Source organism: Spinacia oleracea, chromosome 4 (genome assembly GCF_020520425.1).
Source record: "Spinacia oleracea cultivar Varoflay chromosome 4, BTI_SOV_V1, whole genome shotgun sequence".
Lineage (NCBI taxonomy): Eukaryota > Viridiplantae > Streptophyta > Magnoliopsida > Caryophyllales > Amaranthaceae > Spinacia > Spinacia oleracea.
In genome coordinates this window covers 187,322,445-187,345,606 of record NC_079490.1, presented here as the reverse complement: position 1 = coordinate 187,345,606, position 23,162 = coordinate 187,322,445, and the positions used below count along the sequence as shown (strand labels likewise).

At 37.7% G+C, this 23,162-nt stretch overlaps 2 protein-coding genes and 1 long non-coding RNA gene across 8 annotated transcripts; all 3 read left to right on the top strand.

Annotated features, from left to right (window-relative positions):
• The first annotated feature begins 63 nt into the window (after positions 1-63).
• LOC110782679 (protein FLX-like 1) lies at positions 64-2,486 on the top strand. Its single transcript, XM_021986888.2, has 5 exons — positions 64-228; positions 606-1,227; positions 1,323-1,486; positions 1,896-1,984; positions 2,098-2,486. The coding sequence occupies exons 2-5, from the start codon at positions 620-622 to the stop codon at positions 2,188-2,190; spliced, it is 954 nt and encodes a 317-aa protein (XP_021842580.1). The 5' UTR covers positions 64-228; positions 606-619; the 3' UTR covers positions 2,191-2,486.
• A 1,616-nt stretch (positions 2,487-4,102) lies between these two features.
• LOC110782678 (uncharacterized) lies at positions 4,103-13,263 on the top strand. 6 transcript variants are annotated; one of them, XR_008932663.1, is made up of 5 exons: positions 4,103-5,948; positions 9,526-9,586; positions 9,689-9,779; positions 10,772-11,119; positions 12,737-13,263. It is a non-coding gene; the product is annotated as an uncharacterized lncRNA (long non-coding RNA). The 6 variants fall into 6 exon arrangements; XR_008932662.1 differs by having other exon boundaries at positions 8,809-9,586; XR_008932664.1 differs by lacking the exon at positions 9,689-9,779.
• A 1,605-nt stretch (positions 13,264-14,868) lies between these two features.
• Positions 14,869-22,841, top strand: LOC110782677 (probable sodium/metabolite cotransporter BASS1, chloroplastic). Its single transcript, XM_021986887.2, has 7 exons — positions 14,869-15,673; positions 20,130-20,223; positions 20,309-20,342; positions 20,427-20,481; positions 21,181-21,264; positions 21,347-21,634; positions 22,476-22,841. The coding sequence occupies exons 1-7, from the start codon at positions 15,116-15,118 to the stop codon at positions 22,626-22,628; spliced, it is 1,266 nt and encodes a 421-aa protein (XP_021842579.1). The 5' UTR covers positions 14,869-15,115; the 3' UTR covers positions 22,629-22,841.
• Positions 22,842-23,162: the final 321 nt, after the last annotated feature.

Here is a 23,162-nt window from a genome sequence, read left to right as displayed (position 1 = left end):
TTGAAATTGAGGCGAAATGACGAAATTACCCTGAAACACATCACAGTCTGCCGCTGCGACGCCCTCTTGGTACTCCAGTGCTCCGCTAGTTGACTGTTCACAAATTGTTTTGGGGTAAAACACAAGCCGAGCTGCAAACCTAAATTGCTCTCCGATTTTCGGCGGATTTTGTGCAAATCTATACTTTTCCAGAAATCGAATTCAGAAACAATTGTCACTCGCTCTTAGGTAATTTGTTTTTTCTCTTTGTTTCATCGCCCCAAATTTGAACTAGTTTTTGTTTACATATTTTAGCAACATTCTTCAATATATTGGTATTCTTCAATATTAATTGGCGAATTATTAGTATGTTATTCAAATTCTTGATATTCTGGGTTCAATTATTTTTGAGATTAATTTGCGTAGTTCTTAATGTGATAGTTAAATTGTTGAGTTGATTGGTAATATTTGTTAATTCGCGGGGACGAGTTGATTGGTAATATGTTAGTAGGATTCTGCAATGCTATTATAATTGGGATTGTTTTGCTAAGTAATGTAATTCTGGAAAGGCCATTCTTGATTTTGATTTTCTGATGGAATTTGAAATTACTGTATGTCGTAATTAGGGACGTCTGTCACTATGTCTGGCAGAAATCCCGGTCCGCCACTGTCTATGAAGAACATGCCTCATGGCAGGATTCCTTTTCTGCCTCATGAACCTCCATATGGACGAAACCTCGGCCCAATGCCTCATCCTGCACTTCTTGAGGAAATGAGAGAGAGAGAATCACAGTTTGGGATGGGCCCTAGGTCATTACCCCCTCACCCTGCTATCCTTGAGGAACGTCTTGGAGTTCAGCTTCAAGAAATTCAAGGCTTACTAGTTGATAACCAGAGGGTTGCTGCTACTCATGTTGCATTGAAGCAGGAACTAGAAGCTGCTCATTACGAATTGCAACGTATGTCCCATTACGGAGATTCCTTTCATGCAGAAAAGGATATGCAAATGAGAGAAATGCTTGATAAGGCTTCCAAATTGGAGATGGAACTTCAAGCAGCAGATGCAATGAAGGCAGAACACATGCGGGTTCAAGCAGATATTAAGGAGCTTACTGCTGTTAGGCAGGAGCTTATGGCTCAGGTCCAGGGAATGAACCAGGATTTGACCAGAGCTTCCGTTGATTTACAGCAAGTGCCAGCATTGAAAGCTGAAATTGAGCATATGAGACAGGAGGTTGACAGAGCAAAGTATGGAGGTGTTTTTGAGGGATTTGCAATATTGTAGATATCTGTACTTTCTGGTCGTATCTGATAGTTTTGAGTTTTTTTTTTTTGGTTTACAGGGCTGCTATTGAGTACGAGAAGAAAGCTTATGCAGACAGCTATGAGCAAGGTCAAGGATTCCAGGCTAAAATGCTCTCAATGGCTAGAGAACTAGAAAAGCTTCGTGCAGAGGTTGCTAATGCAGAGAAGAGAGCTCGTGCTGCTGCAGCAGTTGGCAATCCTGGTAAGATAGTTTTGCAGGTTATTTTGTTTTATTTTATTTTATCTGTACTTGCAGAGTAGCTGATGTATGAGCCTAATAGTATGTACATTTATTGGATAAAGTGCTTGGTAACAGGTTGTGTACTTTTAACATTTGGATTTTAGAGATGGGTAAAAGAGTTATAATGCCGAGCTTACAATAATCAATTATAAATGATAATATTTTCACCCTATCAGCCTTCTGTAAAAAAGTTTATGGTTCTTCTTACCGCTTAGATGCTTTGAGTATCTAGCTAATTTTGGTTGTCTTGATTGTAGCCAATGCTTCTCTCTCATTGTCTGTTTTTCCGCCCACCATACTTCTCTGGAAGTAGATTCTTCTTTTCTAAGCGTTGAATCAACCATACTGAGTTAATTTCATTGTATTTTAGTTGCAGCAGCAAGTTACAATACCAATTATAGCACACCTGAAGCTGGATATGCAGGAAATCCCTACCCCGGTGGTTATGGAGTGAACCCAGTAAGTTCTCCTATTGAGACTTATCTGTACTGGCATGTTCCGCGAAAATGGATTTGATGCTGCTTTTTAGTTACAAAGATCCTGTAGGTTGATTTTTGGTGTTTGATTTACAGACACAACCTGGTATGGAGAATTATCCTCAGTATGGACCGGGGCCTGGCAACTGGGGAGCGTATAACATGCAGCGTGGTCAAGGGCATCGATGAAGTAAGCAGTAACTTGCAAGTATGTGATGATGCAGAGTCCTGTTTCATTTCGCTACTGGTCTCTTCAGCTGGAGCTTGATAGAATGCTTAAGTGTGACCCTGTGAGTAATTTTGAGGGACTACTTTTAAAGAAATATGGGGATGCTTGTTACTAAGTATGTCATGTGGTGAAATATGATGTCTTCATATTTTCTTATCCACAAAACATTAATTTTAGTTGGTAGTAATTATATGCTGTTTCTATTCGCGATTTTCGTTCTGCTATTTCATTAAGTGACAACTGTCATTTTCTATTATTCCTGTTTATATTCTTCTATGGCAGAGGTGATATGTCTACTTGAGATTTTAATATTTCAAGCCCTAGAGATTGTAGTTGACTTTTTACAAATAATGTTTGTGTAGAGCTGATCTTGCTTCGTTCCTTAAGAAACATCCGATCGTTGGATACTGCTTATTGATTTTTACTAGAATTATCTTATTCGATCCTTTATTATCAGTGAAGATCAAGAAACTATATGCATTTGTGAATTCAGTTCCTGGGCTAGGCTTTTCATTTATTGATTTGTTTTGCTTGTTTATGTAAAGTAGGAAAAAGTTTACCCGACATGACCAACCAATCCAAACCTAACATGAAAATGGGAGGCTTGGTTGGGATTACTATCCTTTTAAAGTAAAAATGGATTGATATGAGCTATCCTTTGAATTAAATGGGTAAGGTTTGGGTTAGAATACTTAGCCACAAATAATTAGCTTTTACCTATTTATATAAAAACATCCCATGAAGTTATAAAGCACGTAAGAAATTAAAGAGATGGACGTAACTTGTAAAGTCCTTCTAAACATACACTTTTTTTGTTAATAACTTGACTAATAGTAATATAAATAACAATAGTAATAATAATAAAAATAATAATAATAATAACAGTAATAATAATAATAATGGTAATAGTAGTAATAATAATAATACTTCCGCGGTTCTTGAATGTTGGCCCTCTTTCCGTATTGAGTTGTTTTTTTTGTTAGTCCCTTTTGGAATCTTTCCTTGTTTGTCCAACAGTTATCCCGATTATACCCTTATAAATATCCATATAGCCCACTTTTTTACTTCCAAGTAAACAAACATTCCCATTAATTATTTTTCTCTACTATCCACGTGGGTTAGATGCTATTGTGATTCATGTGACAAATGTACTTATGTTGGATTGTCTTAGATTCCAAAAGGGACTAATGTTCAAGAACGGGGGGAGTAACAATAACAAATAACAATAATAATAGTATTAATTAAATAGTTCAACACTATTTCAACATGTCAGGTTTAGGTAATCTGGTTACCCGTTTGAGAAATAGGCCAGATTAGGGCAATGTATAAAAAAAGCACGCCTGAGGCGCTGAAGCCCTAAGTGATGTGATATGGGTCAAGCGATTTAGATGAGCGAGATGAGAAGAAGCCCACCCAAAGTGCACCAAAATGCATAGTCAAATGCAGAGGGAGTGCAGAAGAATCCTTTTATTACCAAAATAATTATTTCTTACAAGAGTTACAGCCTACGCCTTTGCTTTGTTCCTTGTCTTTAGAACCCTTACCGCCTCAATGCACCCTGATATTTTTTTAAAACATTAGATTTGGGTTGTATTTACTAACCCGCTTTATATAAACTAGTTAGATTAGGGTTAAGGGGTTTTCAACCTGTTAATAGTGGTACAACAACAAAACCTATCTGATAAGGCTTGTTTTCCAACTCTAGTATTTCTATATATATTGTTTATGTCTTGCCCAATAACATTCTAGTAAAAGGATATCTGCAAATGGAAGTTACTATTTTTCTGTAGGGCACTGATTCTTTTTTTTTTAATTTGGGAGGTGGTGTTTGGGAAGGGGGGGGGGGGGGGGGGGGGGAGGCGAGGAGCGGGGGATGAGGAGTAAGGTTACAAGCCTTAGAATAAATTAGGCCGTATGTGATATATGTGACTCTTACACCATTTTTTGGTGCTTTGGTTTTGTTGAAAAGCTGCTCACCTGTTTTGAGTCCACAGCCCCATATCTAGGTCAGAAACTGTTGTTTCTAGTTGCCAAGTTATCTTGTTTATATATGTATTTAACAATAAGTAAGGTAGAGTCTGTCAGTGTGTATCGGCATTGGGGCGGCAAGTCGTCAACTATCCTCAATGTTTGTGTATTTGATGTCTTCTTTTAGATTACTGATTAGGTTGTACGCTGAGTATGATTTGTTATGCTGATGATTGATAGGCAGGATAAACGAGTGTTATATGCTTTAATAACCTACAATTGTTAATGGTGAATTTCTAACTGTTTCTAAAAATCATGAGATTCTAGCAGATAAGTATTGAATAGGCTATGGCTACATGAATAGTGTAAGATAGTAGTATTTAGCTGTTAAATGTATTACAACAAATCAACAATCTGTAACGGTTGTTTTTTTTAAACTATGTACTCATATTCTTGATATTGCTATGAATAGCGTAGTTGGTGTTGCTTGATGGTAGTTAAAATTTCTATGGTCACAATATCAGGTGGAGAGTTCAAACAGAAAATTGCGAAATGTAATGTTTGGCTAGGTTTAAATATGGGTGTTTATCCACTTGGTTAGTCGGATCCGTATAGTTTTTATTCACGTGGTATTGGGTAGTACTCTTCTATCCTTCACCGCTTTTGTCGTTTCAAATTCTGGATGAGAATTGTAAATTTTGTGCTCAAGAGATTATCTGATTCAGTTATTGCATCACAATTTGAGGAAAGATTACTTGGCGCTGATCTACTCCAAGCTATCGGAGTTTGTAGGGCGCATCTGATCTTTGGTATGAAGACGAAATTGAATTAATGATACTTTTACGTGTTTCCTAACTCTCTAGTGTGAGACTGTGAGGCCTTAAGACATTGAGATTTTTTCGTATTGATATTTTGTAATTGATGTTGAGAAATATTTGTTGCTGCTTTCCATGTTGTTTATATGGAAGAAAACTATCTAATGGATTTTTTAGGGCATTTCTTATCCTCGTTAATGTTCAAAGTTGGCACCATGTTTTGGGTGTAAACTTGGTCTTTTGGTTGTTATGCTGGCAGAGCTATTTGTACCTGCAATACTACCCTTTAGATGTGCCTAAGGCTGATTTTCCGTGTTCTGTCATCCTCGCTTTTTCAAGAAAGCCTCTTTATACCTGAAAGTATCATGACCTTTGGATATCGGTAATCCTCCCTTATGACCTCTGCATACTCTATATAGCTCATACTTAGATGACGTAGGTGATCTCTTTGGAGAATCTCTTGTGAGAGTGGTAAAGCTGTCAGAGAATCTCAGTGCACATGTCAGCAACCCTTTCTGACCTGATAGTTATGTAAGAATTTTCTGTATATTCAAGTTGTAATGAAACATCCAATTTGTTTGCCACCATCAATAGAAACATGTAGTAGCCATTGCTGGTCTCATCTTCTTGATAGTGACGGATATGTAGGTACGCTCAGTATACTACCACCCCAAGTTCAAATTCCTGTCAACATATGACTTGCTTCTCAGCCTTCGCTCTTCGGTTGGTTATGTTATCTTCGCGCTTTGGGGTTTATTGCTTAATGATGCCTCTAAGGAAAAGTTTATGATTGATTGGACTACGTTCATTCCTATTCTTGTCATAAGTTCAGCAGCCAAATTGTCAACTTTTTGTTGGCTGGAAGACTTAATGTGATCATTGGCAAGATATTTTTGTGGGTGAAGCAGCTGGATGAAGGACGAATAATTTACCAAGTAAGTGTCATAGTATTTAGCTGTATCACCAGCATTTAGATTTTGTGTCACATTTCATGGGATGCCTCGATTGTGTGCTCTCTCCATTTTTAAGATTTGGAGTGTTTCTTTCTTTCTTGTCCTACCCGTAATGTCACTTTTATCGTTAGCAAGTTTTTCTTCCTAATCACTGTTTATTTTACCATCTTATTATTGACTGCTTTTTGGTTTCTTGTTACTTGATTTTCCCAAATAAGAAAATCCTCTTTTTCTTGATGCTTTGGCTTGTTGCGTGTTATTTGATCATTATGGAATAGGTGACTAGCCATACAGTTCTTTGCACTTAATAAATTTCCCTTCTCATCAGTTCACTGGTTCAACATTTACTAAAATATGATAGTTGGGACTTCTGGGTAGGCTTAGCATCATATGTTTTCCGTTGACACTTTAAGAACTCAAGAATCAGATTGGACTGCTTTTAAACTTCTAGTATTTTCATATTTGACTAATTGACTGGTTAAACTGGTTTCTCTTCACAACTAATCAAGTATGCCTTCTTTGTAGTTTCCGTGTGTGAGAGAAGTTGGGACAAAATTAGGTAGTGCAGTGTCGTCATGTTCAAAGGATCTAAAGGGTGTTTTGTAGTTGTTGTTGGGATCTTTTTGCTGCTTGTTAGCTGGTCGGGGTTGTCAGTAACTTAGCTGGTTAAACTAAACTGACGCCTATATATTTTTTCTCATAATTAATAAAGCCAGAGATTCATTTGTTCTATTGGCTGTGGGATGTAATGGACTAAATCAAAATGGCTCTTAAAACCTCTTTGCTTCCTTTCCATGAAGTAGAAGATGGTCATCCCGTTGTCGTCTTGTTATCGCTTTTGGGTCAATTGGAAACAACCTCTTTGCAATTGCAAGGGTAAGGTTGCGTACACCCGACCCCCCCTTACCCCGCTTCTTGCGGAAGCCTCTTTGAGGCAATGGGGTAATGATAATGATGATAATGATGAATTAATGGATTTAGTCAATTGGCTTTGGACAGAATTTGTTGTAATTGGGAACTAAAGATTGTAGGCAGTTTTGGATTATTGTTATGAAGCTGAATGTTATATGCAGTGTCCTCCATCACCTCAGAATCTTGTTCTCTTTCGGTAGTACTTTGTTGACAGCTATCTAGGTTTGCTGTGAAATTTTGATAAGGAGAAAAAAGTAAACAAGAATATATGCGATAGTTTAGGGAGCGCTAGTGAAAGAGAAAGCGAAAGAGGATGAAAAAACAACTAGAGAGTGTGAAGAACGAATGAAAAAACTTAAGTCACGACTTGATTAGTTGTTGATTAGCTACTAGTGATCTTTGTGTGTTTCAATTTAGCATTGATATGTTCTCCAGAAATGAGAAACACATGAGAGTCGATGTGACGGAGAGGGAGGAGAGCAGGAGACAGAGAGCCAGAAGGAAGTTTTGTGGAGATATAGAGAGAGTGATAGTGGAGAGAAAATCAATGGAAAGAGGGGTTGGTGGGGTGGGAAGAGGGTGATAGTGGAGAGTTGAGAGGAAACAAAGAAATGCTAAGATTTGGGCTTTAGAGTATAAACTTGATTTTGTTCTTTGATTTAGGAACTTGCACCTGGATAAGTCACCCATTAAAAAAAATGTTGAAAACCTTTATTCCCCCTTATATACACCATGTAGAAAAATTTAAAAATTCTTCTCGGGGAAACTAAATCAGGCGTAAAATACACTTGGCTAGCCAGAAGCAAATAACGTTTACTAGGTTAAGATTCATTCATAGTCTGGAGAGTGGAGATTACTCTGAACTTATTAGTTGTTTGAGGATTTTCTATAGTAACTACATCAAATTGGTAGAAACAAATTTCGTTCATGGAACAGTTTGATGATAGATATGTTGTTCTATGGATGTCTGATAGCTTGAAGTTTTTTTACTTTGACCACATGGTAGCTATGCTAACTAGTTTGATGTTAAACCTTATTCGTTCAATATAGATTTGATTGGATAAGGTTAGTGATTGTGCTTGTCGATGGGCCGTTTTTGGATATACTTTATATCGAAAAGACACTCATTTTTAGTTGTATAATATCAGACACAAACTTTGGGTGTTTCTCTTGTGGCTGATTAGTTGGTTGATGATGTTTGATGGAGTGGTCAAAGGGGTATTATTATAGAGTAGGACTTTGAGTGAACCTATGATTGAGTGATTTTGTGTGTCCTAAGTAAGGTAATGGAATGTAGAGGCACCGGGAAGAATGGAGCAAATGGATTTAGGAGTCTTTGATGTCTTCTTGTTCTTAATCATAGTGGATGAGCAGTCTGTGAGGCATTTGGGGCCACCTATGTTACTTCGACACTTTGGTTGAGAGAGGTGTCGGTTGTCGGATCCTCGGACACTTTGACACGACATGACACCCAAATATATAGTGGCCTTGTATGAAACTTATTACATTTAGAGCGGGGATCCTCCGATCCCTTGTCGGACGCGACACCCCAATAAGAGTCTGGGTAACATAAGGGGCCACCCGGACTTCAGGAAGGGTTATCGTTTTCTTCCTCTTGTACATGTTATCGTCATCTGTTGATCCTCTTGCTTTTTCCAAGGGGAAGTTGTGCTGAGCATTAAAGGGCTCGGAGAGGTTCTTTCTCTCGTTTGCAATTTGTTGAACTATTATTCTTTTCCTCCTTGAATATCTTTAGATATTAGAATGTCCTTACTGTTCTAAGGTGTTTGAGATTGTCTTTGGGCTTTAGGTTTTTTTAAGTAAGTCACTGTTTTTAGGGGTTAATGTGGGATAATCCTTGGTAATTTCTGTGTTCTTGATCTGTGTTATGTTTAGAGTTTGGCTCTGACTTATCTTTGTCTCCTTGTAGGAATGAGTCCCTGGAAAACCTCTTTCTGGGTACCGTTATGGTGGAGGAAGGCATATTTTCCTTTGGGAGGACTGAGGAGGGTGTAGCAAATTTTATTGTTTGTCAAGCATCTTTCTAGGCCTCTCCGTTGTTTTATTATAGGATCCCTCTGGGTGTTGCTAAGAGTTTTGAAAGGGTTATGAATGACTTGTGAGAAACTTTCTTTTTTCTAGTATAGGGGGAGAATTAGAGAGATCACCCCATGGGGTGCAGGCGGGATAAGGTTTTTGGTCTAAAGAGATCGGTGGGCAGGGTCAAATACAGGCTTGATATTCCATGAAAGAGATCGGTGGGCATGTTGTTCATTTCTTTGTTGGATGTAAAGTTGGCATTAGATGACAATGAATTTAGACTGTTGGAGAAATGCAACGAACGGCCTTTTATGTTTCCTTTCCTTGTCCTATCATCTCTGATCTCTTTACCTTACTAATCTTTTGATTTTTGTTTCTTGTTTAAAGAGGGTGTGTTCACTTCGTGGAATTTTGATATTAGTTTAGATTGGAAGTAGGGTGAAACACTTGTTGGAAAGCGTAACAGGGTGCTTCCTTCTTTAGTATATTGGGATCAGAGAAGTTGGTTGTAGGATTTTTTATGCTTACCTGTTGTGTATTTCTCAGTATTTTAATTATTCCTTTTCCTTTCCTTTTCCTGCTATCCAATTACACATGGAAATCCAAGGTCCCTAAGAAAATCAAGGCTAAAACATGCTCGGATAGGTTTCTGCTAAACTAAAGACCTGGTGAGTGTTTATTACCTCATATTTGTCTTCTACTTATGTAGTGGGAAAGCCAGAGATTTATATTTGTTTTGCATTGTGGCCTTGCTTCCTATTTGTGTACAGATTGTTTGCAATCATGAGGACCAGATGATTTTTTGCAGACTCTCATTGAGCATTTGCAGGTTGAACATGTTACTTCTCAGGAGAATAACGGGTAGGAAGTCTAGGAACTCATTATGGCAATCAACTTCTACGAGTATGCCATGGTTGCTGTGGTTTTGTACTAGTTTTTCTAGTTTGGAGTGTGGGGTAGAGTTGTGTATCTTAATTTTTGACGATGTTATCTTGTAGGTGTATTTACGAGCCTAGGTTGAGTGAAATTCAATATATTAGGCATGCAATCCTCTTTCACTACATTTCCGAGAGGATTCCTGGCCCTCTTTTGATGAATTTTGTATCTAAATATGCTTATACTCATATTTTTCATTTCTTACAAGTGAAGGTTTCCACTTGCTGGGGTTCCTGTAGCTTACTTTCTGCTATTAGTGATATCTAGCTGGTAGTTTACCGTTAGAATGTTTCAGCTATGGTGGTTACTGTATGGAGACATTTTAGACATTGAGAATAGCCAGGATACACTTGGGGGTTAGTGTTGACTGAGATAATTTTTTAATGTGGGGGAACCTGAGGCTGAACAAGATATAAGCTGCAGCTGACCTGGTAGTGAACTCATTGCTGCATCCTTCCTGCCCTACCAAAGAATTCTGTTAGCTAATTTTTGTATGTTCTATCATCCCAGGTCCTGGTTGATGGATTTTGGTTCCCTTGAATATATCTGAATGATGTTCTTTGTTGTCAAAGCTGCTGCATACCGAGTTAACAGAACTGTTGAATCCCACTGCCATGGTTGCTTCACTTGCATGACCTGATTGTTTAAGTATTCTAGAGGTTGATTAGCTGGGATACTATCCAAACATCAGTGCCTTGGTTGCACGCATTAACAGTTTATCTTTATATTTGTTTAGATGCCTACTGAGATTATTTTTATTCTATTTTTAATTTAGAAATTATTTTGAACATTTTCAGATTGAAAAAATTCCAAAATGATTGGTTTATATTTTAATAGAAAATTGCCCCCTGCCCCCTTCTTTTTTGTGTGTACCAACTTTGATCTGGCGTAATGTTATCGAATTATTCATATTGCAGAAATGTACTTCCATGCCTTGTCACGAAAGGGGAGTCGGCGTGCCGTAAAGTGATGATTGAAGGAAGTATAGAAAAGTTCCCTTCTGTGGTAGTCTGAAGGTGTAACTTAGGCAATGAAAAAAGAGCCTGATACTTCAACTAGAGGAGCGACCAGTTGGTTCACCAAACTCTGACCCAGTGCCGCACGTTCTCCAGGTCCGGAAGGATCCAGTTCCCAACTACCGACTCCTCCCTGATTTGTGTTATCATCACCGAGCCAGGAATAGCCGCTGGACACCCTCCCCTTGTTAATAAGTAAATCAATGCCTGCTTAAAGAGTCGATCTTCCTGCATTTCGAGTATATCGAGGTACTGAGTCTTCTTGCCATCATTATTTATTCTGATGTTCCTAGTACTTGACTTTGTTCTTATTGATGGCGAATTATAACATGAAAGTGGTAAATTTTTGGCCTAATTTAGCATATTAGGAAGCAAATTGCAAATTCGTACCCAATCTCATACAAAGTACTAACGAATTAGGTAACTATGCTTTGACATCAGGAGATGAAGAGAATTTTGTCTCAGCCTAGGAACCTTTATAGGACCTCAAAATTAGGTTATTAACTTATTATCTGACTTGGAACAAATTCTGGCCGCAAGAATGGTTTTTGTTTGTGAACTTAAGAGTAAAATAACGATAAGTAGGCCATTTTCGATCCCGGCTTGGGTTTGGGTGTTGTTTATTTAGTTTAACTAATGTATAATGTTAGTACATTCACTAAAAAAAATCGGCATTAAGGTGCGTTATATTCACCTGATTTCACTTATTTTTCTGAACTTATCTTATCTGAACTTATCTTATTTGAACTTGTCCGAATTTAACTGAACCTAACTCAACTTATCCCGAAATAAGTGGAAATAAGGTGAACAAAACAGAGCGTAAGTAACTAACTATAGTTTCCATGAAGTCGTTAATTAATTCCGAGTACAAAGACCCTAATTTGTCTCCAATGCAGTAGTTTATTGTAGAGGGACAATGCATTAGTGGCTTCCACTTTATCTCTAATGGTTTATCTTGACCACTTGTGAGTTGTGGCTTGGCTTGCCACATCAATATTTCCAGCTACTATTTTCTCCAATTGTGAGCCACAACATATTTAGCTTGAATGACCCTACATGTCAATGAATACTTCAATTTGAATTTCTTTCCTCAAATAATGGCAAGGAAGGTAGCCTGTTTTGGCTAGATAGTAAAGTACAACAATACAACTACACGTTTCAATGGTCACACACGTTCTTCTATCTTCCATATAGTTGGAGATTTTCAAGCTTAAACAAATGACACCATCGGAGTTGCCCTTACTAAAGCAAAAACCACTAAAACAAATTTTCCTCATAAACATATCAAGACTTGATGAATGATTTCATCGGATATGTAAAGTAGGGTCTCCTGGTCATTAACCAATAAATGTCTGCATTGTAAAATTAGATCAATTTTCAAAAAATTTCATTGGAAATATTTATTTTTATACCTCTGTTTTTATTTAGATGTTTCATTTCTAAATGGCACATAATTACTTCTTGCTCCTTTTTGGTTTGATTGGTGACAATGACGATCTTCTAATACAATTCGTGTTAGCCGACCCCAAATCATTTTGGGACTAAGGCTTTGTTGTTGTTGTTGTAAATGGCACATAATTCAAGGATAGTAGGCCAAGGGTAGCATTTTTACATATATATCAGTGCTTATGTGATCCACTTTCTTGTTTTTTGTTAAGGGTATCAAGGTCTTTTTGGGAGGAAAACTTTGTCAAAAAGAGAAATGGAACAATTTAAATGATTTACGATTTGTAAAAATGTTAGACGAATTAATAATATGCTTTCCGATTTTAATAACGTGCTTTACGATTTTAACGATATGCTATCCGAATTGTCGATGTGCTATACGATTTTCTAACGTGCTATACGATTCTTTGTGGTTTGCAGCGACGGAATTGCTAAGTCCAGCGACGGGCCATGGTCGTGCTAGACGATGGGCAACAACAAGCCATGAGCAACCCCATAGCACAAAAGCATCGCCCACACCAACTAGCAGCAACCATAGCAGCTTTGCAGACCGATGCGCCCGCGGTGGATTGTTGCGCCCACACAAGAAATCGGTGCACCCACACCGGAGACCGTTGCGCCTGCATTGTCACCATTCTTGCACCTGAAAACATTCTGCCATGGAGTCATAATTTGGAAATGTCGTGTTATGCGCCCGCGCCAGCCACCGGCTTCCCTTTTTAGTCGAGCAGCAGCAGCGAATAGAATAGCAGCATCAGAGAGAGATTAGAGCAGCATTGAATCGATTTTGTCGTTGATGTTTTCAATTTTAGGAATTACATTCTCAAATTTCAGATTATTTTCTCTTTTTGTCTAGTTTATTTTGTTCTTAAGTTTCAGATTAACGTTCTTCATTTTCAGGCTTCCAATTCAATATTAATGGTATAATTTCTCTATTTTATTCTTTAGTTGTCTCTTTAATTGTTTGCTCATAGGTTTTTTTATTAGTTTATGCTTGGTATTGTGATTTGAATTTTGAATTTGTGGTTGAATTCTATTGGAATTTTTGGTTTGTGTTTCTTAATTGAATTTTTTGATTTTTAATGTTTGAATTAGTTTAGTTATTGCAATTAGAATCGTGATTAGGTTTTATTCTAGTTCTAATCATGCTTATTGAATAGCTATAATCTAGAGATTGGGGATGAAGCTTTGGATTTAGAATTGGAGATTTTGGAGAATAATTGTGATTGTTAATGTGATTAAATTGATTAAATGATGTTTGATTCTATGCATTATTAGTTTAGGATTAGCTAACCTAAATTGCTAGAATGTTGGATTGTTTAGCTTCAAATTGGCGCGAAGGCGTGATTCGTGGCTTACATTACTTTGGCTTGTTTGTTCTTGAGTTCCTCTTCAAGTCTTGATTGTACCGAAAGCTAGATTAGGATTAGTTGAAACCGAAAGGTATTCGAAGCCATATATTGGTCATTGCATTCATTCATTTGGTCGTTGCATGTCATGAGCATTTAGGATCTCCAGAACTCCCGATTCGAACTCCATTGCTAATTCCCGAAATCTCTAGAGTTTCTTTACTTGTGCATTTTCCATATATTTTGATTTCAATAGCTTTATATATACATATATACTTACTTACATTTTTTGTTTGAGCTAAGCTTGTAAATGCAATTAGTTTGGAAAATCAAAGCATACATTCTATTGGGACGATCCCTACGTTTGCCACAATAGTCAATATAGTTGGGTCGTTTAGGAGTTTATAAATTTTGTTTGATTAAGTGGTATTCGTCAACAACGCAAAAATCGCTTGTCGGTGAAGGAGTAATTCATTATCATTCATTATCATTCATTATCATTACCCCATTGCCTCAAAGAGACTCCCGCAAGAAGCAGGGTAAGGGGGGTCAGACGTACGCAACCTTACCCCTGCAATTGCAGTGAGGTTGTTTCCAATTGACCCAAAATCGGTAACGGGACGACAACGGGACGCTCATCTTCTACTTCATTGAAATAAAGCAAACAGGTATTAAGAGCCATTTTGATTTAGTCCATTACATCCCACGACCAAAAAGTGAAGGAGTAATTAACGAAAAAAATAACAGGTTCTTTAGGTGAACGATCATAAGGGATCATTAAAAGAGAATAGGTCCAAAAGGTTGGATTAATAAAAAAAAATTGTATGTGGGCTTAATAAAAGAGAAATGCACAAAGGTTGGATTATTATAATCAATTATTCCTTTACTTTTTCATATTATTCTACTCCGTATTAAAATATTCGAGCTAATTAACAAGTTATAAATGAGATGTTCGTAAAGACATGAACACTAACGAGTCTATGACGATGTTGTTCAACTAAAACTCGTATAGTAAATAAGCCTTGAATATTTACCCGAGCTTATTAATTTTTTTAAAAACGAAGTTTGGCGAAGCTTATTTCGGAACATGTTAGCTTAATTTTACCTTGAGTGACAAACAAACAGGTAAAACATATTACATATACCCGGGTGTAAGATGCACCTGCTCACATTTTTTTTCTAACATGTGAGGAGAAAAATGTGATAGGAATATCCTTCGGTGCATGGTTCATCCGGGTGTTCTCAACGAGTCTTAGCCTACCCAAAAATATCTGTGGCGATTTTGATTGTCATTTTCCCGTGCTTCTAGTCTTCTTCGCCGATTGCGCTATCGTTGCAAAACAAAACTCTCAGACCCCCAAATAATCTTTCTGGCAAAAAATCTGCAATTTCAAATCTCTAATTTTGGCGCCTTTGCAAGATCAGCATTTCGAACTGTAACTAAGGAACGATGCAATCATCGCTTTCTTCTGCTCATAGAACACCAATTGCGCAGAGTTTTCCAAGCAGCAGCAAACACTTCGTATCAGTTGCTAATCCCACCAACCATTTTCTCTCTCTTCCCAACAAACAGTTGAAAACCCCACCGTCATTCAAATTAAGATGCCAATTTGATGATTTTCCGACTCCATTGAGAAACCCCATTTCATTTCCGACAATCCAAAAACATTTTATTTTCCTTAAACCAAAAAACGAGACAAATCACTGCACTCGGCTTCTCTGTAGCAATTCGTCGAGCAGCTTGAGTGCAGGGAGCAAGTCACCGGTCAGGGCGTTCGTTGAAGCTGTCAGCGACGCGCTGTCGACGGCATTTCCGGTATGGGTTGCTCTAGGATGCTTAATGGGGCTTCTGAAGCCGAGTGCTTTCAGTTGGGTCAGTCCACAGATGTCTATATGGGGCTTGACTATCACTATGTTGGGTATGGGCATGACAATTACTTTGGATGATTTGAGTGGGGCATTTGCGTTGCCTAAAGAAGTTATTGCCGGATTTTTTCTTCAGTACTCGGTTTGTTTCTCATTACTGGAACTTTCAGTGTGGTTTGTTCTTTCAATTGTTCAATATGTTTGTTCTCTTGATAATTGGTATAGATTGTGACTGCAAATTATACGTTATCTTTTGTTCTTTCAACTGTTTGTACGTTGTACTTATTGATGTCTATTGGTATGTTTCTTTTGGTTGGTCAACACTCATGTAATTTAGACTTTAGAGTTTATACATGATCTTTCGAAATCTGAAACCTGAAATAACGCAAAAAAGAACAAACATATGGATTTGACCCGAAAGCAACTGGAAAACTAACCTGAAATAAACCCGAACTTCCCAATACAAATGGATTGTGGAATCTATGTGATGGTTCCAAGTGGAAATTGACACTATCAACTGTTTTATTAACTTGTAGGTAGGTATTATGGTCTAGCTTGTGGGCAGTAAGTATGTTCTTACTGTTCGAGTTGGATGACTGGGTTTTGTCATCCTAGGTTGGCATAGATTAGAAGAATTGTGAGGAATCATCAAGCTTGCTTTCGCAAAATCTTGATCTTGCCCATCTTGCAAAAAACTATCTTAATAGTTGTGAAAACATTATAGTTCGGTAAATATCTTTTTTTTTTTTTTTTTTTGACATATGATCAAACGAACAAAAACACAAAGAAAGAAAGAAAGAACTAAGTAGCATCACACAACGATAAAGCTAAAATAAGACCCTGCTGCGCCCTTTGATGAGCCTCTGAAATCACTTCCCTGTCAACTTTGCGAATAACGCATTCTTGAAACTGATTCCCCCTAAATATTATACGTCGAATCGTCCAGAGGAGATCGATATTTCCAGGAGAATTCTTCTGAAGCAAGGTGACCAAATTAACAGAATCCGTATATATTTCAATCGACTGAAAAAGCATAGAAGAGGCCCATTCCATGCACTTTAGACAAGATAAGGCTTCAGCATGAATGGCTGAAGTAGCTATTCCAAAATCACACCCACCTTTCCCAACTTGTTCCGCGATATTGCTTTTAGCCAAAAACCACCCCATACCTGCTCGTTTAGAAGTCTTCCTCCATGCTGCATCTGAGTGAAGAATGTGTAATGGATCATGATATGAAGTCTCGCACCCTAAAGATACCAAATGAAACCCCGGAGGAGGAGCAGAAGTAATCTCTGGTGGATGGAGAAACTGGAGGGACAATGGATGACATTTGCTGAAGTTCTCATGCTCTTCCATTGCCCTCGAAATGTTCCCCAAGATTATCCTACAATTGACATCATCATTCCTCTTCTCGATGAGCGACCTTGGGAATCATAACAAGAAGAGATTGATTCCACTCCTTTAAAAGAAACCCAGTTTCAAAAAAACGGTGAACTGCTTGAAAGACCGAATCTCCTACCTGAATCCAATGTGCCTTAAAAAATTCTACTGTAAACCCATCTGGACCCAGGGAGGAAGAACCCTTCATGTCAAAGATTTCCTTCTCCACTTCTATAAAAGATATAGGTCTTGAAATTACAAGGGATTGAGCTGCGGTGAGTTTTGGAAGATGAAGTTCCCTCAAGGCCAAATCTACTTCTTCATTATTGAATATTTGTTGATCCGATTTGAAAACTTGTTGAAGGGAAGAGTCAATCAGACCTTGAATATTGTCTTGCCCCGAACAAATATTCCCCGAAACATCCTTAAGCTGAAGGATTTCCTTTTTAACCTGTCTTTGTTTAACCCTGGAATAGAGAAGTTTAGAAGGACACTCTCCTTGAACTAACCATTTCTCTTTCATTCTTTGTTTCCAATAATGGTTCAAAAGAGAGATTTCAGAGGAAGTGGTTTTACCTGAGTGTATATATTCCCTTGCTGATGACATCCCTGTTACCTCCCCTCCTTTGTTTGTAAGAGAAGCCGAGAAATCACTCCAATTGATACCCCAAAGTTTCTTATTTTTCAGACACCATTGCTTCAACCGATCCCTTGCCACAGAAAGTTTCTTAGGGACCACATACATCGAAGAACCTGGAATAGATAAATCCCAAACTTGCTCTACCAAGCCTACCGCTCCAGGAAATCTAAGACACCAATTCTCTATTTGGTAGGGCCTATACTTCTTAAAATCTGGAACTGGAGTATCTAAGATAATGGCTGCATGATCAGAGGCAATGATTGGTTGATTTATAAGCCTTGTATTTGGGAAAAGAGAAAACCAACCTTGGGTCATATAAGATCTGTCTAAACGTTCAAGAATAAGGTGTGGACATTCTCTAAAATTTGACCAAGTAAAGCGAGGATGGGGTGATTTTTTGGATTGGAGAATGAACTCAAATTTGCTTGATATTTACCGAGGGAGGTCGGTAAATATCTTCTTAGTTGTGAAAACATTACAGTTCAGGTCTTCTCTTCTTTTGTACAATATGGATAAAGAAGGATTACTGGCCTCGTGACTTTGTAATTTTGTATAATTGACCAACTGTTTACAATTTGATTTATGGTTGTAATAAGAAAAGTTATCACGGCTTGTCCATATGTTTGGTAACTTTTGTTTGTCGAGGAAGCAAACATAGCAAATGTCAAGTATAAGTCTTGGAGCCAGTGTTTGGTAGAAGTTGGACTGTGTGCTAAAAGAAAAATGATAATATTATACAAATGATGCACTGATTGGTAATTTTATATGCCAGTTCATATTGTATTAATAATGAGTTCCAGATTAGTTTATAGGACGTAATTTTGCCAACAAGCACTTAAGCTAATTACCTACAACGACTTGTTTTCCTAGAGATCTTGGTGGACTGAAGCGGAGCCAAAGTCAAAACTTCCGCTCTATTGGAGGTGACATTATGACAAAGGGATTGATACAGAGGATAATGGAAGGGACCAGGAGGATTGGACCTTGTGGATTTAAGGAGACTAGAATTTGAATTGGTTTTCTGAAGGGAAAAAAAAACCAGGGCCGTATTTGTTGTCATTTTCTCAGTCATATAGGATTTTTTCCAAGGTAGGTAGCAATGTTTGAGACGTCCAAGAAGCTCAAATTTTTTTAAATGCATGTGGTCACATGTGATTGGATTTGGGATACTTCAAGTCTGCAACAGTGAACCTTCTGCTAACATTGTGACATATGGATCGATCACAAATTGAATCATTATATTTAGTGATCCTGAATTCCTGAATCCTGATAGCATCTACCAGATTACAGAAATCCATAGTTACTTTTTACTTAGTGTTTATCTTATAACTTCCATTTTCTTGGAGAATACTGTAACGTACTAGCACCTACAAGATTTCAACTCTTGATACATTTAAATTTGTTTTGCCTTTTCTTTATGATGAAGTACTTGCATAATTGCCTGTTGATCAATTTCCATATCACAGGCTTATTTGGATTCTGTCCAGTGGTTGTTTCAATAAAATCCCAAGCAAGTATCAAAACAACGTACTACAAGAAGCTCTCTCTGTTGGCAACTGCGCGTGGGTGGGGGGAGGGTCAGAGAGGGTCGGATGTGTGCAGCCTTTCTCCTGTGTCAGGAAAGAGGCTATTTCCTACTGGCACTTAATGCAATATGCAACAGTCATCTTGCACTGCACACCGATAAGAAGTACATAAACCATTTTAGGTTAGTACATTATAATAGAAGTCAAAAGGCTCAAAAGAACAAGGAACCTTCAACCCATTCAATATGGACTACATTGAATCCCAAACAAGTGAAAAATGTAATACAGCACGTTCTCTAGAAATATTTCCCAATTAAATGTAAAACTATCAACTGGATTCTACCATAAGATATAAGCTGATTATCCTGTGGCACATTTTTTGTGGCTGTGCAATTGATTTGTTACTCTATTTTTTTCCTGTCCTTTCTCCCTAGTGTTAGAAAATATGGCACTCATAGTGTCAACACAAATTTAATAAAACTTATTATATCTGAGGATCTTCCTTTATTATCTTACTCATAATCTTTTTTTAGCAAAGTGAACCATGTTGGAGAATGGAGATGATTCATGTTACTCATGGATTGTGACACAGTGAAGGGGATTTGATTTCCTGATTCTCGATTAGCGGTGAACTTTGATCTGTAATCTGAACTATTTTTTAAAACCTAAAATGAAGTATCAAATTGTCCATACATGATACATGTGGAGAGTCAACGATACGACACGGATCCCTGGGGGGAAATGAAAAAGTCCGATCAATAAAGCTTTTAGTATCATATTTCTTCTTCAACTAGAGATTTTTAAGCTCCGTTAGATCCTTGTTGTGTGATTCTTACCTCTGAGACAACTAATGTGTTTTTACCACGATAATGTACTACGGAATACTATTTTGCAATATGAGAACTACTCACATTAAATAGTAGGACCTGGTCTTCTTGCTGCTGCACATATTTTTCTGAAAAGCCCCCACAACTTAGTGTTTGTTAGTTTTAATTTATTCCTGATTTTGGAGTTAAGAGCCTTGAGGCATGTTTGCTCCTTTCCTGTTGCAGGTGATGCCATTGTCTGGGTTCTTTATCAGCAAACTTTTAGGGTTACCATCCCATTTTGCAGCTGGCTTAATATTGGTTGGCTGTTGTCCGGGTGGTGAGTGATTTCTTTAGGTCGTTCAAAGTCTTGTTTCTGTTCCTATTTTTCTTCCTCTCTTACATGTTTGTAATGGAAACTGCAGGGACAGCAAGTAATATTGTCACTTATATTGCCCGGTAGGTTAATTCCTGAGATATTTTCATTAACTCGTACTGTTGTAGGACCAGAATCGGTAAGTTTCTAACATGTTTTTTCTGCAGCGGAAATGTTGCTCTTTCAGTATTGATGACCGCAGCAAGCACATTTTCAGCCGTGGTTTGTAACTTGATTGCCATTTCATATGGACGTACTTATTTATTGCCCTTTTAGTGTGCCAGATGGTTTCCAATCTTTGCATCCATTATTCTTAAATTCTTTTTTCATGATTGACTTGAAACTTCCCTTCTATTTGTTAGGTTTACCTGGCTTGTGCATGTGAGGCTAGGGAGTATTGGGTTCTGTATCTCCTTCTTCATTATGTTAGCCTTATCTGATAAGCTTAATTGACTCTATTAGCCCCTTTGAATGTAGAGGAAAGATAAGTTGCAGATGTGAAGGCATTATATTGATAATCGGGCTTTAAGTGTTGAAAAATTTCCTGTTTTTGTGCCTGTTTATGCTCTATGTTGGGTACCCTTGTGATTTCTGTTTCCAATTAGTTGTTCTGAATGCGATTCGTTGAAATTTCGTCAATAAAGTCAATTCCCCCTAATTATTACATGAAATTTCTAAATATGTTATTCATAGCCAGTTTGTAGTCGGCCTGTTTTCTTATCTTATGGTGGAAAACTTTCTAAGGTTGGCTCGGGCTAATGTCTACATTAGCTTACTGAGGCAAGTAAATCAGCCTAACGCAGTAACGCTAAACTGATTTGTTATGCATGTAGTCTAAAATTAGCTACTACCCCTTTCTTAGTTGCCTTAAAGCCAAATCCTTTGGAGTCAACAAAGTTTCTCTAATACATCATATTTCAGGTCATGACTCCATATCTCACTGCCAAACTTGCTGGCCAGTATGTTGCAGTTGATGCTGCTGGACTTCTGATGTCAACAATGCAGGTTAGTGCTCATATTCACAGTTGAATGCATACTATGTTAGTGCTCTGGCACCTTCATAAAACTGACTCTGTTAGGTATGCAGGTTGTATTGCTTCCTGTGTTAGCTGGTGCGTTTCTAAATCAATATTTCCAGAGCCTGGTTAAATTTGTTTCTCCTGTGATGCCACCCGTTGCTGTGGCAACTGTGGCTGTTCTATGTGGACATGCAATTGCTCAGAATTCTTCAGCAATCCTGACGTCTGGTGTGCAAGTTGTGCTCGCTTGTTGCCTACTTCATTCATCTGGATTTTTCTTTGGTTACGTGCTTGCAAGGTTGCTTGGAATTGATATATCTTCTGCTAGGACCATATCAATAGAGGTCGGCATGCAGGTAAGAATTTATATTTTGGAGATGCTCACTGTGCAGAAAATTAAAACCTAGTATTACCTGGATCAACGTTAATATTTGCCTCAAAAAAAAAAAAAAAATCAATGTAAGATCAAAGTAGCCTCTGAGAAGTCCTATCTTGGTAGGGTTAAAAAGGGTTAGCATGAATAGACATATCATTGCAACGATAGAGTCTATTTTTCCACTGGCCCTTGATGTAATACACAATAATTGTATGTTAGTTATGGATAGCTTGGAGGAATATGTTTGGGAGTTTATTAGGGGGAAAGCACTCTATATAAGCATATTAGAGAGAGAAGGTATGGTATGTTGAATATTGAGGAGTGTCGTGTTTAGCTTTTAAAGAGTTAATTGGGAGAAAATCAAGCCTCTTGAAAGCTTAAATTTCATTTACATTTTCTATAATTTCAGTTTACTTATCAAATCATCTTCTTCTTCCTTAATTTCTGTCATTAATGGTGTCCAAGCTATGTTAATTCATAACACGTTGCAGGCTAGCAAAAGTCATCGAGTCATTGGTTTATACAACCTAACTTTTAGATAGATATTTGTTTGCCTCTAATAGTACTCTTCTAGTCTTCTGTCTTATTTGTACTCGTATTCTTTAGTTGGGTTTGTTTATTTTCAGAATCCAGTCACTTCAAAGGCTGTAGTTTGTTTAGTATTTGATTAATCTGAAGTACTCTCAAGTGTCAACTAAGCTGGTTGTGGTAGTTTGTTTAGTATTTTGAGTATTGACTATTGAGTTGGGGTCTTTAATCGGATTTCAAGAGCCTATATTTGCTTTGCACAGCAAAATCATTGTCTTTTTCTTTCTTTTCAGAATTCGGTTCTTGGACTAGTTCTTGCAAACCAGCATTTTGGGAATCCGTTGACTGCAGTTCCTTGCGCTGTCTCTAGTGTTTGTCACTCAATCATCGGCAGTGCTTTGGCGGGCATCTGGAGATACTCCACTCCTAAGGAGATGCAATCGTGACGTTCTGGTCCACATCGCGGCTGCGTGTATTTATCTTATCTATGTTCTCTTCATACTCTCCAATTTTGAAGTGTATGTGTGAAAAGTTCTAACAATGTCAGTGAAGTAGGATCATTTCTTATATGTTGAAATAAGCACAAAATAGTGAACAGTAAATCCAAGTAATTCATCCTCAATGTTTTTCATTGTCCATTTCCGGTGGAGCCAAAGATTCATTTGTTCTTTTGGCCGTGGGATGTGATGGACTAAATCAAAATGGCTCTTAATACCTCTTCGCTTCCTTTCCATGAAGTAGAAGATGGTCGTTCCGTTGTTGTCCCGTTATCGCTTTTGGGTCAATTGGAAACAACCTCTCTGCAATTGCAGGGGTAAGGTTGCGTACGTCCGACCCCCCTTATCCCGCTTCTTGCGGGAGCCTCTTTGAGGCAATGGAGTAATGATAATGATGAGAAGTTGGTTTCAGGAAGGTGAAAGGGTCAAATAGACGATTATCCGTAACTGAAATGTTAGTAATCAGTATTCATCCAATAGTTT